Source organism: Salmo trutta, chromosome 24, assembly GCF_901001165.1.
Source record: "Salmo trutta chromosome 24, fSalTru1.1, whole genome shotgun sequence".
NCBI lineage: Eukaryota > Metazoa > Chordata > Actinopteri > Salmoniformes > Salmonidae > Salmo > Salmo trutta.
In genome coordinates, this window is record NC_042980.1 from 33,271,944 (window position 1) to 33,289,754 (window position 17,811).

At 46.4% G+C, this 17,811-nt stretch overlaps 1 protein-coding gene across 5 annotated transcripts in view; it reads left to right on the forward strand.

Moving 5' to 3' along the window:
- LOC115161144 (B-cell CLL/lymphoma 9 protein) overlaps positions 1 to 17,811 on the forward strand; it is a 50,645-nt gene that overhangs the window by 24,737 nt on the left and 8,097 nt on the right. For all 5 annotated transcript variants that reach the window (XM_029711908.1, XM_029711903.1, XM_029711907.1 and 2 more), the window contains 2 exons: positions 1,385 to 1,457; positions 16,794 to 17,227. In XM_029711908.1, the coding sequence (XP_029567768.1) occupies positions 16,929 to 17,227 (299 nt within the window). In that variant the 5' untranslated portion in view covers positions 1,385 to 1,457; positions 16,794 to 16,928. The remainder of the gene's footprint in view (positions 1 to 1,384; positions 1,458 to 16,793; positions 17,228 to 17,811) is intronic.

Below are 17,811 nucleotides of genomic sequence, written 5' to 3' on the forward strand. Positions count from 1 at the left end.
TAGATTTAACATCACAATGTCCAGTTGTATGACAGAGCATCAGAAATGTTTGCATGATCGACTGGAATGTTTCAATGTGTGTTACACGCCAACATATTTATTCTGTTGCACATCAAATGGAAATATTTGCATTGTGCTATTTCAGTGGTGCCTACATTTTAGCCGGGCGTTTCCAGCTCCTTGGGAGTAGAGAGAAGTGTGTGTTGTGTTCCCTCTGTCTCTGTGGGGCACAGGGCCTCACAAGGCTCCCTCTGACCGCTGGGATTTCTCACAATGCTTTGAGCCGCAGGGAAATGTCCTCACAGCATGAGCTAAGGAGGAATGTGGACAGAGTGTGGGAGCGACCAGAGGGATGGAGGGAGGTAGTCACGGACGAGAGAACACTGCAGAGGGAGGGGAGGACAGGGCAGGAGGTGAGAGGACTGGGAGGGCAGGAGGTGAGAGGATTGGGAGGGCAGGAGGTGAGAGGACAGGGATGGCAGGACAGGGCAGGAGGTGAGAGGACAGGGCAGGACAGGTGAGGACAGGGCAGGACAGGTGAGGTGAGAGGACAGGGCAGGAGAGGGGAGGACAGGGCAGGACAGGTGAGGTGAGAGGGCAGGAGGTGAGGTGAGAGGACAGGGCAGGGCAGGAGGTGAGAGGACAGGGCAGGGCAGGAGGTGAGAGGACAGGGCGGGGCAGGAGGTGAGAGGACAGGGCAGGAGGTGAGGTGAGAGGACAGGGCAGGGCAGGAGGTGAGGTGAGAGGACAGGGCAGGAGGTGAGGTGAGAGGACAGGGCAGGAGGTGAGGTGAGAGGACAGGGCAGGAGAGGGGAGGACAGGGCAGGAGGTGAGAGGGCAGGAGGTGAGGTGAGAGGACAGGGCAGGAGGTGAGGTGAGAGGACAGGGCAGGAGGTGAGAGGACAGGGCAGGAGGTGAGAGGACAGGGCAGGAGGTGAGAGGAGCTAGTGTGTTGAAAGCACTGGAGTTGCAGTTGGAGGTATCAGGTTTTATCAACCTATATTACCCTCTCTGTGAATAAACAATCTAGGTTCAATCTGTTAGCAACTTCTGTGCTGTTTGTGTTCTGGTATTTGTCCTGGTATTTGTCCTGGTATTTGTCCTGGTATTTGAGTAATATAAAAGTGTGTATCTTACGGTGTATGCACTTCTCTGTATGAGAGCAAGAGAGAGAAGGATAATCTGTGGTGAGGTGTGTGTGTGTGTGAGAGAGAGAGAGAGACGATCAGCGCAGCAGTAGAGCTGCAGAGTGCCAGTCCTGCTGCCAGCTCTGACCTGCCTGGCCGATACGCATGGCACCATGCATGCCCAGGCACAGACAGCAGATGTGAGTCAGCTCTGTGTGGGTCTCCTGTAAACTTTTCCCTGTCTCTCCTGCCTGCAGGTTTTGGGGTCACACACGCTTCTCTTCCCGGTGCAGTGATGGCCACATCTGTATCATGACCCTGATGGACATGGTGAGTGCCTTAGCATGACATTACAACATGACATAACAGATGATGCAGCATAGCAGTGGGGAGGTGAGACTACTTTGTTTAGGCTACAAGACGCTTCTACTAGCTGAGTTGAATACGCTTCGAGACAGACAGAGCGAGAAGGGAGATAGACAGGGAGAGAGAATGAGATGCCGAGTGACAGAGGTGTGTGCTACAGGAATGTATAGTGAGGGAGTTAAGTATGTGGAACAGTCAGAGTTCACGGTAAATATTTGACATTCACAAGGAACAAGAGCTCACTCATAACACTGTGTGCGCATACGGATATGTGTGTGTGTGTGTGAATGCTTGCGTGTTTTGTCTTAGCATGGTGAATGTATGTCACACCCCTCCCGTGGCATCACAGCTGTATATTTAGCCATTTCCCTGTGTTCTGAGCGCTGTGTGTGTGTGTGTTATACAAGGCGCGGTGTGTGTGTGTGTGTGTGTCTGGCACCGTGTACAGGAAGCCACCTGAACAGGTGAACTCCCAGGTGTCGGCTGTCAGCCGAGCAGAGCAGGAAGAGCAGGGCATCCCCGTGTCAGACATGTTGGTGGGAAAGACGACTCAGTGAACAGGGAGCTTCATAGAGATGATGCTAAGTCCTGTGGTCTGTCTGACTGTCTGTCTGGGGGGGTGTACAGTCAAAGGGATTTACTCTTCTTTGTCTTAGACTGTCGGTTAGAAGGTGTGTGTGTGAAGCTAAGCTAACATAGCCGTCCCGTAGACCTGAAGTAACCATAGGCGTAGTCTAGTGGTCCTGACAGTTGACATTGGAGTGTGGGGTGATGGTGTTACATTGGATGGAATCTAGGCTGGGTTGATACATGCTACCTGTGTGTTTGCATGTATGTTTTCACTGTGATTGTGCAAGATTGGTGTGTCTATGCTACTGTGCCAGTGGTTATACAGGCTTAGCTGGGTGTGTGTGTGTTTCTGTCTGTGAGTCATTGTCTTGCAGAGAGAGGAGAGAAGCGAGGGAGAGTTTAAGTGTAAACAAATAGTGGAAAAAAATGATTTAGAGCGGGACGGAGAAGGACAGAGGAGAGAGAGAGAGAGAAAGAAAGAAAGAGGGGTGGGGAGAGCGAGCTACTCACTGCTCTGTTGTGGCTGAGCTGCGAAATGGGATTTGCATAAATGAGGCTGAAACGTCAGCAGGCCTTTTACATCCAGCAGGGCTAAGAGGTGTGGGTGATTGACTGATCAGCTACTTTAATAGAGGGAGAGGAACCTCTCTGATTATCCCTTTCTGTATGTGTGTGTGTGTGGTTGCTGGTGTGTGTGTGTGTGGTTGCTGGTGTGTGTGTGTGGTTGCTGCTGTGTGTGTGGGTGTGTGTGTGTGTGGGTGCTGGTGTGTGTGTGTGGTTTCTGCTGTGTGTGTGTGTGTGTGTGGTTTCTGCTGTGTGTGTGTTAGAGGTCGACCGATTATGATTTTTCAACGCCGATACCGATTATTGGAGGACCCAAAAAAGTCGCTACCGATTAATCGGCTGATTAAAAAAAAAAAAAAAAAAACGTTTATATATATATTTGTAATAATGACAATTACAACAATACTGAATGAACAATGAACACTTTTATTTTAACTTAATATAATACATCAATAAAATCAATTTAGCCTCAAATAAATAATGAAACATGTTCAATTTGGTTTAAATAATGCAAAAACAAAGTGTTGGAGAAGAAAGTAAAAGTGCATTATGTGCCATGTAAGAAAGCTAACGTTTAAGTTCCTTGCTCAGAACATGAGAACATATGAAAGCTGGTGGTTCCTTTTAACATGAGTCTTCAATATTCCCAGGTAAGAAGTTTTAGGTTGTAGTTATTATAGGAATTATAGGACTATTTCTCTCTATACGATTTGTATTTCATATACCTTTGACTATTGGATGTTCTTATGGGCACTTTAGTATTGCCAGTGTAACAGTATAGCTTCCGTCCCTCTCCTCGCTCCTACCTGGGCTCGAACCAGGAACACATCGACAACAGCCACCCTCGAAGCAGCGTTACCCATGTAGAGCAAGGGGAACAACCACTCCAAGTCTCAGAGCGAGTGACGTTTGAAACACAATTAGCGCGCACCCCGCTAACTAGCTAGCCATTTCACATGGGTTACACCAGCCTAATCTTGGGAGTTGATAGGCTTGAAGTCATAAACAGCGCAATGCATTGCGAAGGGCTGCTGGCAAAACGCACGAAAGTGCTATTTTGAATGAACGCTTACGAGCCTGCAGGTGCCTACCACCGCTCAGTCAGACTGCTCTATCAAATCATAGACTTAATTATAACATAATAACACACAGAAACACGAGCCTTAGGTCATTAATATGGTCGAATCCGGAAACTATCACGTTTATTCTTTCAGTGAAATACGGAACCGTTCCGTATTTTATCTAACGGGTGGCATCCATAAGTCTAAATGTTCCTGTTACATTGCACAACCTCCAATGTTATGTCATAATTACCTAAAATTCTGGCAAATTAGTTCGCAACGAGCCAGGCGGCCCAAACTGCTGCATATACCCTGACTCTGTTTGCAAGAGAAGTGACACATTTTCCCTAGTTAAAAGAAATTAATGTTAGCAGGCAATATTAACTAAATATGCAGGTTTAAAAATATATACTTGTTTATTGATTTTAAGAAAGGCATTGATGTTTATGGTTAGGTACACGTCGGAGCAAAGACTGTCCTTTTTCGCGAATGCGCACCACATCGATTTATATGCAACGCAGGACTGGCTAGATAAACTAGTAATATCATCAACCATGTGTAGTTAACTAGTGATTATGATTGATTGATTGTTTTTTATAAGATAAGTTTAATGCTAGCTAGCAACTTACCTTGGCTTCTTACTGCATTCGCGTAACAGGCAGGCTTCTCGTGGAGTGCAACGTAAAGCAGGTGGTTAGAGCGTTGGGCTAGTTAATGTAAGGTTGCATCCCCGAGCTGACAAGGTAAAAATCTGTCGTTCTGCACCTGAACAAGGCAGTTAACCCACTGTTCCTAGGCCGTCATTGAAAATAAGAATGTGTTCTTTACTGACTTGCCTAGTTAAATAAAGGTGTAAAAAAAACTTGAAATCGGCCCTAATTAATCGGCCATTCCGATTAATCGGTTGACCTCTAGTGTGTGTGTGTGTGGGGGGGTTTCTGGTGATTGTGTGTGTGTGTGTGGGGGGGGGTTTCTTGTGTGTGTGTGGTTTCTGCTGTGTGTGGGGGGGATTTGCTGTGTGTGTGTGTGTGTGTGTGTGTGTGTGTGTGTGTGTGTGTGTGTGTGTGTGTGTGTGTGTGGGGTGGTTTCTGCTGTGTGTGTGTGTGGGGGGGGATTTGCTGTGTGTGTGTGTGTTTGTGTGTGGGGTGGTTTCTGCTGTGTGTGTGTGTGGGGGGGGTTATTCTGTGTGTGTGTGTGTGTGTGTGTGTGTTTGTGTGTGTGGGGGGGTTTCTGTTTGTGTGTGGGGGGGTTTCTGTTTGTGTGGGGAGTTTCTGTATGTGTGGGGGGTTTCTGTATGTGTGGGGGGGTTTCTGTTTGTGTGTGGGGGATTTCTGTATGTGTGGGGGGTTTCTGTATGTGTGTGGGGGGTTTCTGTATGTGTGGGGGGGTTTCTGTTTGTGTGTGGGGGGTTTCTGTTTGTGTGTGTGTGGGGGGTTTTGCTGTGTGTGTGGGGGGTTCTGCTGTGTGTTTGTGTGTGTGTGGGGGGTTTATGATGTGTGTGTGTGTATGTGGGGGGGGGGGGGGTGCTGTGTGGAGGGGTTGCTGTGTGTGGGGTGGTGTGTGTGTGTGTGTTTGGTTTCTGCAGTGTGTGTGTGTGCGGTTTCTGCTCTGTGTGTGTGTGTGGTTTCTGCTCTGTGTGTGTGTGTGTGTGTGTGTGTGCGGTTTCTGCTATGTGTGTGTGGTTTCTGCTGTGTGTGTGTGTGTGTTTGGTTTCTGCTGTGTGTGTCTGTGTGTTTGGTTTCACACAGGAGAACACACACACACACACACAGAGCAGAAACCATACACACACAGCAGAAACCACACACACACACAGCAGAACCCCCCCCCCACACACACACACAGCAAAAACCACACACACACAGCAGAAAACACACATAGCATAGTTCTGCTGTTTGTGTGTGTGTGGGAGGGGGGGGTTCTGCTGTGTGTGTGGGGGGTTCTGCTGTTTGTGTGTGTGTGTGTGGGGGGGGGGGGGTTCTGCTGTTTGTGTGTGGGGGGGTTCTGCTGTGTGTGTTTGTGTTTTCTGCTGTGTGTGTGTGTGTGGTTTCTGCTGTGTGTGTGTGGGGGGAGGTTTCTGCTGTGTGTGTGTGTGTGTGTGTGGGGGGTTCTGGTGTGTGTGGGGTTTCTGGTGTGTGTGGGTGTATGTTTTTTGTGTGTGTGTGTGTGTGTGTGTGTGTGTGTATGGGGGGTTTCTGGTGTGTGTGTGTGTGGGGGGGGGGTTTCTGGTGTGTGTGTGGGGGGGTTTCTGGTGTGTGTGTCTGTGTGTGGGGGGTTTCTGCTGTGTGTGTATGTGTGCGTGTATGTGGTTTCTGCTGTGTGTGTGTGTGTGTGGTTTCTTCTGTGTGTGTGTGTGTGTGGTTTCTTCTGTGTCTGTGTGGTTTCTGCTGTGTGTGTGCTTTCTGCTGTGTTTGTGTGTGTGTGTGTGTGGTTTCTGCTGTGTGTGTGGTTTCTGCTGTGTGTTTGTGTGTGGTTTCTGCTGTGTGTTTGTGTGTGGTTTCTGCTGTGTGTGTGTGTGGTTTCTGCTGTGTGTGTGTGTGGTTTCTGCTGTTTGTGTGTGGTGGCTCCTGTGTGGTTCTTGCTGTGTGTTTGGTGGCTGCTGCATGTGCGTTCTGTGACAGCAGTGTCAGCAAGAGGCCCAATTAGTGTCTCGTTAGTGTGTGATTGTAGGGAGAGGGTGATTGACAGGTCCTGCTGTGTGTGTGTTGGCGTGTGTGTGTGCACTATGCAGCTCTAGTGAAAGACTTATGTAAGTATAACTAGCTACACCAAGGAAAGTGAAGAGAGTGAGTTTAGCTATTCTAGTGCTCAGCCAACACTGCACGATTGGAAAGGACTCAATACATTAGGTTCCCTTTCAATCAGTCACTCGGTATAACGTACTATGGGGAGTCAACGACCAATCGTATTTACCTGAAAACTGGTATCACACCCAATGAATGCCGAGCCTGCCTTCAGAAGCTCTGCATTCCTGGCAATAATACCGGGGCTCACATTTATTTCCTAAATTCTTCGCTCTTCAGCTCGCCTGGAGGAAGAACGTGTCACGCAATTTACAAACTTTTCAAGTACACGACAACTATGAGATTCGGCCCAGACTTAGGGTCTTAGTGAGAGGAGAGTACTCGTCCCCCTAGATGCTGCGAGTTTTGGGTCTTGGTATCTGTTTTGGAATGGGATTGTCTAAGGCCGGGAGAAAGCAGCAGCGGTGGTCGGAGTTGTATTGGGCTGTCAACCAAGCCGAGTGAGGCTCATTATGGTTTCACTGGCAGTGTTCAGAGTCCAGTTTCTGCGGATGGTATACTATCCCTGGTTGGGTCTGGAGGGTTTTCGGAGTGTGAATCAGATGGCATCCATACGGGGGAGCCTAAAGCCCCCGCCCTTGGATTCGGCGGGGGAGAGTGAACCATTGGTGGCTAATGCTCCATTTGATGGAGCTGTGCTGTAGGGCAGCAGATCACCTGGGGGTGGATTTGCCTTCTCCAAAAGCAGTGGAGTTCCTCCAGGTTTGGGGAAAGGTGTTTACCTCCTGTCATTGCTGTGCGAGTTAGCCTCCAGAGGCTAACAAGGGGGCTAATCCTAGCATGGTGCTTCCGAATAAACAGTGCCGGTTCTCCATGCATCAGCTGGACAAGTGTGGCGGCCCGGTTGTTGAATGTGGTCACAATGCTGCAGAGGTATCATATTGATTTGCTGCAGAAGCTGAATAGGACCGTGGAGTTGGGGAAGCCGGCTTCAGAGCTTCTTGGCGAAATCTATGCTACAGCTCTTTCTCACTGTACTATCCTGACTGTGGGGGAAAGTATGGGGTCGACGGTGATGGCTCAGCGCCACCTCTGGTTGACGTTGTCCCAGATTCCTGAGAGGGACAGGCGTATGTATTTGGATGAGCCAGTTTTGTCAACAAGGTTATTTTGGCTCGGCTATGGAGTCCTTACAGGCTTGTTTCGAGGATAAACAAAAACAGGACGCAACTCTACGGGTCCTTTTCCCATGAAAATCCTTTGCCGGGGTGGCTCGGCTGTTCTTAAGGCATGATGGAAAGGGTCCAGGCCAGAGGTGGGTTGCCAGAGGGAGGCTTCAAGTTTGGTTTTTGACTGTCTTGGTGCATCTGGGCAGCAGTGGATGTCTTGGTACAGATGCCGTGCTGGGTCGAAGAAGAGCGTGGTGAAAGCAGATTCTTCTGCGGCATGGTTTCTGGGTCTCGTTCAGGACTCTGTTTCTGGTTCTGTCTGGCATGGTTTCAGCTGGGGCAATCATGCCTTTTCTCTTGTGCCTGCGGTTATTGGGTCAGCATTCAGCACCATAGTACCCTCCAAGCACATCATTAAGCTGGAGGCCCTTTGTCTCAACCCCGCCCTGTGCAATTGGGTCCTGGACTTCCTGAAGGGACACCCCCAGGTGGTGAAGGTAGGAAAAAACACCTCCACTTCGCTGATCCTCAACACTGGGGCCCCACAAGGGTGCGTGCTCAGCCCCCTGCTGTACTCCCTGTTCACCCATGACTGCATGGCCATGCACGCCTCCAACTCAATCATCAAGTTTGCAGATGACACAACAGTAGTAGGCTTGATTACCAACAACAATGAGACAGCCTATAGGGAGGAGGTGAGGGCACTCAGTTTGGTGTCAGGAAAACAACTTCTCACTCAACGTCAACAAAACAAAGTAGATGATTGTGGACTTCCTGAAACAGCAGAGGGAGCATCCCCTATCCACATCGACGGGACAGCAGTGGAGAAGGTGGAACGTTTTTTAAGTTCCTCGGCATACACATCACGGACAAACTGAAATGGTCCACCAGCACAGACAGTGTGCGGAAGAAGGCGCAACAGCGCCTCTTCAACCTAGGAGGCTGAAGAAATTTGGCTTGTCACGTAAAACCCTCAAACTTTTACAGATGCACAATTGAGAGCATCCTGTCAGGCTGCATCACCGCCTGGTACGGCAACTGCACCGCACATAACCACAGGGCTCTCCAGAGTGTGGTGCAGTCTGCACAGCTCATCACCGGGGGAAAACTATCTGCCCTACAGGACACTTACAGCACACAACGTCACAGGAAGGCCAAAAAAGGTCAAGGACAGCAACCACCCGAGCCACTGCCTGTTCACCCTGCTACCATCACGAAGGCGAGGTCTGTACAGGTGCATCAAAGCTGGAACCAAGAGACTGAAAAACAGCTTCTATCTCAAGGCCATCAGACTGTTAAACAGCCATCACTAACACAGAGAGGCTGCTGCCTACATACAGACTTGAAATCATTGGCCACTTTAATAAATGGATCACTAGTCACTTTAATAATGCCACTTTAATAATGTTTACATATCTTGCATTACTCATCTTATGTATATACTCTGTTTTATACCATATATTGCATCTTGCCTATGCCGCTCTGTCATTGCTCATCCATATATTTATATGTATATATTCTTATTCCATTCCTTTACATAGATTTGTGTGTATTAGGTAGTTGTTGTGGAATTGTTAGATTACTTGCTAGATACTGCTGCACTGTCGGAACTAGCAGATCAAGCATTTCGCTACACTCGCAATAACATCAGCTTACCATGTGTATGCGACCAATAAAATATATTTTTTAATTTAACCTTTTTAACCAGGCAAGTCCGTTAAGAACAAATTCTTATATACAATGACGGCCTACCCCGGCCAAACCCGGACGACGCTGGGTCTCCCAATCACAGCCAGATGTGATACAGCCTGGATTTAATGGCCTCTGATAGCTGGGGTGCCTCTGGGGCTTCTGTTGCTGCGTCTGGACGTATCCCGTCCCTCCATCGGTTGTTTGAGGTATTCCCGTCATGCCCAAGGACGTTGACTCCTTGGAGGGACCCGCGACTGCTGTTGCAGGGGGTTCTCATGGGCCGGGTAGTGTGCCGCAGGGTGATCACGACAGTATCATCCTTAGGATGGGGAGCGTTGTTTTCAAGTTTTTTTGTATTTTATTATATGTTACGTGCACAAGTACAGTGAAATGCCTTTCTTGCAAGTTTCAAACCCAATAATGCAGTAATGAATATCAATGTAGTACAAAAAATAACAAGGTAGAACAAAAACAAACAACAAATAGAAGTAAGAAGCTATATACAGGGTCAGTTCCAGTACCATATTAACCTCTCTATGGTAGGGGGCAGTATTTGCACGGCCGGATAAAAAACGTACCCGATTTAATCTGGTTATTACTACAGCCCAGAAACTAGAATATGCATATAAGTGTTGGCTTTGGATAGAAAACACCCTAAAGTTTCTAAAACTGTTTGAATGGTGTCTGTGAGTATAACAGAACTCATATGGCAGGCAAAAACCTGAGAAGATTCCTTACAGGAAGTGGCCTATCTGACCATTTCTTGGGCTTCTACACTCTCTTTATTGAAAACTGAGGATCTCTGCTGTAACGTGACACTTCCTACGGCTCCCATAGGCTCTCAGAAGGCGGAAAACCGGTGAATGATGCCTTTGGAGCCCCTGGCTGAAAAACAGTAGCGCATTTGGATAATGGTCGATCAGAGAACAATGAGACTGAGGCGTGTGCACGAGGCGACACCATGTTTTTATTTTCTCTGTCTTTGAACGTAAACAGGGTTTCCCGGTCGGAATATTATCGCTTTTTTACTAGAAAAATCGCATAAAAATTGATTTTAAACAGCGGTTGACATGCTTCGAAGTACGGTAATGGAATATTTAGAAATGTTTTGTCACGAAACGCGTCGGGCGCGTCACCCTTCGTCACCCTTCGGATAGTGTCTTGAACGCACAAACAAAACAGAGGATATTTGAACATAACTATGGATTATTTTGAACCAAACCAACATTTGTTATTGAAGTAGAAGTCCTGGGAGTGCATTCTGACGAAGAACAGCAAAGGTAATCACATTTTTCTAATAGTAAATCGGAGTTTGGTGAGGGCCAAACTTGGTGGGTGTCAAATTAGCTAGCCCGTGATGGCTGGGCTATCTACTCAGAATATTGCAAAATGTGCTTTTGCCGAAAAGCTATTTTAAAATCGGACATAGCGATTGCATAAAGGAGTTCTGTATCTATAATTCTTAAAATAATTGTTATGTTTTTTGTGAACGTTTATCGTGAGTAATTTAGTAAATTCGCGGTGGGTATGCGGTGGGTATGCTAGTTCTGAACGTCACATGCTAATGTAAAAAGCTGGTTTTTGATATAAATATGAACTTGATTGAACAAAACATGCATGTATTGTATACCATAATGTCCTAGAAGTGTCATCTGATGAAGATCATCAAAGGTTAGTGCTTCATTTAGCTGTGGTTTGGGTTTATGTGACATTATATGCTAGCTTGAAAAATGGGTGTCTGATTATTTCTGGCTGGGTACTCTGCTGACATAATCTAATATTTTGCTTTCGTTGTAAAGCCTTTTTGAAATCGGACAGTGTGGTTAGATTAACGAGAGTCTTGTCTTTAAAATGGTGTAAAATAGTCATATGTTTGAGAAATTGAAGTAATAGCATTTCTAAGGTATTTGAATAACGCGCCACGGGATTCCACTGGCTGTTGAGTAGGTGGGACGATTTTGTCCCACATACCCTAGAGAGGTTAACAATGTGCTGAGATACTGGAGGGATACTGGAGTGATACAGATGGATGTGTATAGGGGTAAGGTGACTGAGTAGCAGCAGCGTAAATTAAGATTGTATGTGAGTGAGTGTAGAGTCAGTATAAATGTGTGTGCATTTTGTGTGTATTGGAGTGTCAGTGAGTGTGTAGAGTTCTGTGATTGTGCATAGAGACAGTGCAAAAATCTAATACAAGGGTCAACTCAGATGGTCTGTGTAGCCATGTTGTTAACTATTTAGTTATCTATTTAGCAGTCTTAAGGCTTGGCGATAGAAGCTGTTCAGCAGCCTGTGTGTCAGACTTGATGTATCAGTACCACATGCCATGCGGTTGCAGAGAACAGTGTATGGTTTGGGTGGCTGGAGTCTAAAGATTTTCCGGACCTTCCTTTCACACCGCCTGATATAGAGGTCCTGGATGGCAGGGAGCTCGGCCCCCGTGATGTACTGGGCTGTCTGCACCACCCTCTGTAGCTCGATGCGATTGAGGGTGGTGTGGTTGCCATACCAAGCAGTGATGCAGGCAGTCAAGATGTCCCAATGGTGCAGCTTTAGAACATTTTGAGGATTTGAGGGCCCATGCCAAACCTTTTCAACTTCTTGAGGGGGAAGAGGCACTGTCATGCCTTCACAACTGTGCACGTGTGAGTGGACCATTTTAAGTCCTTAGTGATTTGGACACTGAGGAACTTGAGGCTCTCGACCCATTCCACTGCAGCCCCGTCGATGTGGATGGGGGCGTGCTCGCACCCCTTGTTCCCTGTAGTCCACAACGTATCTTCCCGGATCTAAACGTGGATCTACTTTCCATGCGGGGGGGGTGCACCCCTTGGTGGTTTCCCAGATATGAGACCGGTTCAGCAGGGCCGATGTAGATCTTTACACATCGCAAGAAAACATGCTTTGTCTGTTCTTCTCAATGAGGGATCTGGGTGCTCCGGCGGGAAAAGGCGGGAAAAGGTGTGCCTGAAAGGCGTGCGTTGGTTGAGATGTGTGTTCAAGCCTATGGCACTGATATGGGACCTGGCTTTGGTCATGGATGCTCTGTGTGAACATCCGTTTGAATCATTGGAGTCTGTGGACCTGAAGGTTCTTTCCTACAAGACTTCCCTGCTCATGGCTTTGGTGTCATCCAAGTGCGTTGGAGCTCTCCATCCGCTATCAGTACACCCTTCCTGTTTGGAGTTCACAACTGGAAACTCCAAAGTCCTAATGCAGCATTTGCTCCAAAGGTTATGCCTATGTCTTACAGGTCCCCTGGCTTTCGAGTTGTTCCCTTTCTCACCTCCTCTGTTAGTTTTCAGTGAACAACGTAGGTTGCATGGTCTGTGTCCGTTGTGCACTTTATGCATATATATGGAAAGGACAAGGATATCTGCGTTTGTGACCAGCTTTTTGTCTGTTTGCTAGTCCAGCTCGGCGTAGGGCGCTTTCTAAGCAGTGTCTTATTGGATTTTGGAGGTTCGGAAAGTATTCAGACCCCTTGACATTTTCCAAGTTTTGTTACGTTACAGCATAAATCTAAAATTGATTAAATAACAAACAAATCCTCATCAATCTCCACACTACCCCATAATGACAAATCAAAAACGGTTTGTTAGACATTTTTGCAAATGTATTAAAAATAAACATAAATACCTTATTTAGATAAGTATTCAGACCCTTTGCTGTGAGACTGGAAGTTGAGCTCCGGTGCATCCTGTTTCCATTGATCATCCTTGAGATGTTTCTACAACTTGATTGGAGTCCACCTGTGGTAAATTCAATTGATTGGACATGATTTGGAAAGGCACACACCTGTCTATATAAGGTCCCACCGTTGACAGTGCATGTCAGAGCAAAAAGCAAGACATGATGTCGAAGGAATTGTCAGTAGAGCTAGAGTTTATGGTTAGGTACACGTTGGAGCAATGACAGTCCTTTTTCGCGAATGCGCACCACATCGATTATATGCAACGCAGGACAGGCTAGATAAACTAGTAATATCATCAACCATGTGTAGTTAACTAGTGATTATGATTGATTGATTGTTTTTTATAAGATAAGTTTAATGCTAGCTAGCAACTTACCTTGGCTTCTTATTGCATTCGCGTAACAGGCAGGCTCCTCGTGGAGTGCAATGTAAAGCAGGTGGTTAGAGCGTTGGACTAGTTAACCGTAAGGTTGCAAGATTGAATCCCTGAGCTGACAAGGTAAAAATCTGTCGTTCTGTCCCTGAGCAAGGCAGTTAACCCACTGTTCCTAGGCCGTCATTGAAAATAAGAATGTGTTCTTAACTGACTTGTCTAGTTAAATAAAGGTGTAAAAAAAAGAAAATAAAAAAAAGAATTGGTGTCCAAAAATACCGATTACCGATTTGTTATGAAAACTTGAAATCGGCCCTAATTAATCGTCCATTCCGATTAATCGGCCGACCTCTAGTCAGAAGTTTACATACGCTAAGTTGACTGTGCCTATAAACAGCTTAGAAAATTCCAGAAAATGATGTCATGGCTTTAGAAGCTTCTGATAGGCTAATTTACATCATTTGAGTCAATTGGAGGTGTACCTGTGGATGTATTTCAAGGCCTACCTTCAAACTCAGTGCCTCTTTGCTTGACATCATGGGAAAATCAAAAGAAATCAGCCAAGACCTCAGATTTTAGACCTCCACAAGTCTGGTTCATCTTTGGGAGCAATTTCCAAACGCCTGAAGGTACCACCTTCATCTGTACAAACAATAGTATGCAAGTATAAACACCATGGGACCACGCAGCCATCATACCGAAAGGAGACGCGTTCTGTCTCCTAGAGATGAACGTACTTTGGTGCGAAAAGTGCAAATCAATCCCAGAACAACAGCAAAGGACCTTGTGAAGATGCTAGAGGAAATGGGTAGAAAAGTAGCTATATCCACAGTAAAATGAGACCTATATAAACATAACCTGAATGGCCGCTCAGCAAGGAAGAAGACACTGCTCCAAAACCACCATAAATAAGCCAGACTACGGTTTGCAACTGCACATGGGGACAAAGATCGTACTTTTTGAAGAAATGTCCTCTGATGAAACAAAAATGTAACTTTTTGCCCATAATGACCATCGTTATGTTTGGAGGAAAAAGGGTGAGGCTTGCAAGCATAAGAACACCATCCCAACCGTGAAGCACGGGGGTGGCAGCATCATGTTGTGGGGGTGCTTTGCTGCAGGAGGGACTGGTGCACTTCACAAAATAGATGGCATCATGAGGAAGTACAATGTATGTGGATATATTGAAGCAACATCTCAAGACATCTCAAGACATCAGTCAGGAAGTCAGGAAGTTAAAGCTTGGTCCTGAATAGCAGTTTGGCTTTGAATACACAGTAGTAGGCCTAGTAAACAAAATATCAGATCGATTAAAGGCATGACACAATCTATATTTAGGCTAGTTCCATTAACAGTAAACAAACACAGTAATTAAAAGGCCAATGGAGATCCAACTAAACCAAGCAACGTACGTTTTTGGACAGAACCTGCGGCTAGGGTAGGATTCTAGGCAGACCTGGGCTGGCTCGGATCCTCTATTCCAAGATCATTAGGAACAGTCAGTCGGAGGTTGAGACATTATCCTGGCGGCACTTGTGGAAGGGTGGGTAGGCTCTGCACACGGAGCTAGCTGAGCTCGGCAGCATCATGGCACGTAGTGGAAAAGTACCCAATTGTCATACTTGAGTAAAAGTAAAGATACCAGTAAAATACTACTTGAGTAGAAGGCTAAAAGTATTTGGTTTTAAATATACTTAAATATCAAAAGTAAATGTAATTGCAAAAATATACTTAAGTATGAAGTTAGTGTAAATCATTTCAAATTCCTTATATTAAGCAAATAAAATGGCACCATTTTCTTGTTTTTTAAATGTACAAATAGCCAGGGGCACACTCCAACACTCAGACATCATTTACAAACAAAGCAACTGTGTTTAGTGGGTCCGCCAGATCAGATTCCGTGAGGATGACCAGGGATCTTGATAAGTGCGTTAATTGGACCTGTCCTGCTAAGCATTAATAATGTTTCACCCAACAGTACATTTGTTTCTTTAGGAATGTAGTGAACTAAATATAAAGTACAGATACCAAAAGAAAATGACTTAACTAGTACTTTAAAGTGTTTTTACTTAAGTACTTTATAACACTGATCATCGCTGCTGGGCTTGGTGGCGGCCTCGGTGATTTGATGTTTCTGCTCATCGCTCTCTTTCTCCAATTTCTGATATCCATCGTGGCAGATTAACTGGTTCGAGCTAGCTAAGGCTAATAACACTAACACTTTTTACAGCTAGCTAAGGCTAATAACACTAACACTTTTTACAGCTAGCTAAGGCTAATAACACTAACACTTTTTACAGCTAGCTAAGGCTAATGACACTAACACTTTTTACAGCTAGCTAAGGCTAATAACACTAACAGTTTTTACAGCTAGCTAAGGCTAATAACACTAACAGTTTTTACAGCTAGCTAAGGCTAATAACCCTAACACTTTTTACAGCTCGCTAAGACGCTAACTAAACTCTGTAGTTGTGGGGTGCGAGGCAGAGTTGAGCAAGGAGCTTCAACGGTAGACTTGACCCCACCCTTATAAATCAAAATAAAATATTACAGGCGGCGTATGACGTTTTTCACTTAGCCTACCACAGAGATGACTATCATTTTCCCCCTGCTTTTATGGAAACCCAAAGGAGTCATACCTAACCGCCCAATGGCTTTCCATAGGCCCCCTACACACCGCTGTGCACCCTCTCCATTGTGCTGACAGTCACTCTGTCACTCAAAAGCCAACCTGTCACTCAATAGTTCTAACTTTTTTGCTTTTTATTATATAGGGACATGCAACTAAAACTGGGGGGTGGGGCTCAACCTAGTAGAGACTGGTTTGACCCTGGTTACACACTGACTCGCGTGTGCAAGCCTGTACAGTAGTGTTTATAGTTAGCCCGTGTAGGAGCAGCTAGCAGTGTGTTGGTCTGTTCCAGTCCCAGCATCGCTCGCTCGTTCGCTCTCTCAATCTCTCTCTTGCTCCCTCTCACTCTTTCTCCCCCCCCCTTCAGGAGATCTCTGGAGCCGGTTACAGTATTTGAGTGTTTTTGGAGGAGTTCCTAAATATTTGCAGGATGACAGTATGATTTGACTGTGCTGCTCACTGCCCATTCTCATGTCATTACCAGAGGGGCAGAAAGCACACACTGCTGCAACGTAGAACACACACACACACTGCTGCAACATAGAGAACACACACACACACACACAGTATAAGAACTTGTATGGACTCGTCAGTAGGAATCCAGTCATATTCTGTTGGTTTCTGAAGTCAACCACATTCAGGGACTCCCACCACTTCTACCAGAGAGGATGATACACAACGGAATTCTTTACAAACATGTTAGAACCAATGACCATGAGACATCAATAAGTTGTTGTAAAGGTGTTCTCACGTTTCTCTAACATTTCTGTCTAATGATTATCTTCTGTTTTCTCTCCACAGAGTGCCCAAGGGCTGTGAGAGCCCCTTGGGGAAACTTCAGGCACAAACACACTCTCTTCCTCATACAGAAGCACTCTCTCTCTCACTCACACACACACACACACACACTTATTAAAACAAACACACACACAGAGCATGTTGGAGGTCCAGGAGGAGAGGCCTGCCGCGGCAGGAGGGACGGCAGCGACACATTTCAGCAAGAAAGAGCGAGGGAAGAAAGAACGAGAGGAGGCCAAGGACGGCCGGGGGAATCTTGGGAATATCGGGAACAGTGCTCCGGGTTCGGGTGGCCGAGGGAACGGCAGAGGGAAAGCCCCTCACACACACACAGGCAGCCCCCACCAGCTCATCACCCCACCCTGCTCTGTGGTGCTGGGAGCCCCCTCCATTCATCACAACAGACTGAAGAACTCCCCATCCACCAACACACAGAGGTGAGGGAGAGCAAGTGTACTGTGTGTGTATAGTGGTGGTGGGGGTGTGGTGGGGGGGGTGGTAGTAATGTGTGTACTTGAGTCAGGGAGTACACTGTGTTTGAATGTTCTTTCTACTGACTCATGTTTCTGGAGCCACTGGAAACCAGCTTCTGCCCTGCCAAACCCCTGCCAGTCTTCTCTTTCTCTCTCATATCGCTCCTGTCTCTCTCTCCGCTCTCTCTCTCCTCTCTGGCTGAATGTGTCTGTCATTTAGGGTGTGGTATAGTCATCTCTGCCAGTTCCTGTTCTCCTGAACTGTACTTTACTCATGGCCTTTCAGAAGCAGACGCCCTGCTCTGCCTCTCCTCTTGGGATCAGAGCCAAATATAAGAGTCTGGCTGGGATTATTCCTACAGCAGTATTGGCCAGTGAGAAAAGTGTGTTTCCCTTCCCTCTGTCTGCACCTATACTCTAACTGTTCAGCACAGTGGTCAGTAGCTATAATGATGGATCATGGTAGGCTGGGGGATTTCCCACAGCGTAAATCCTGGACACAGTAGGCCCACTGTTTTAGTCGGTTCATATTCGGGCACCTCCATACA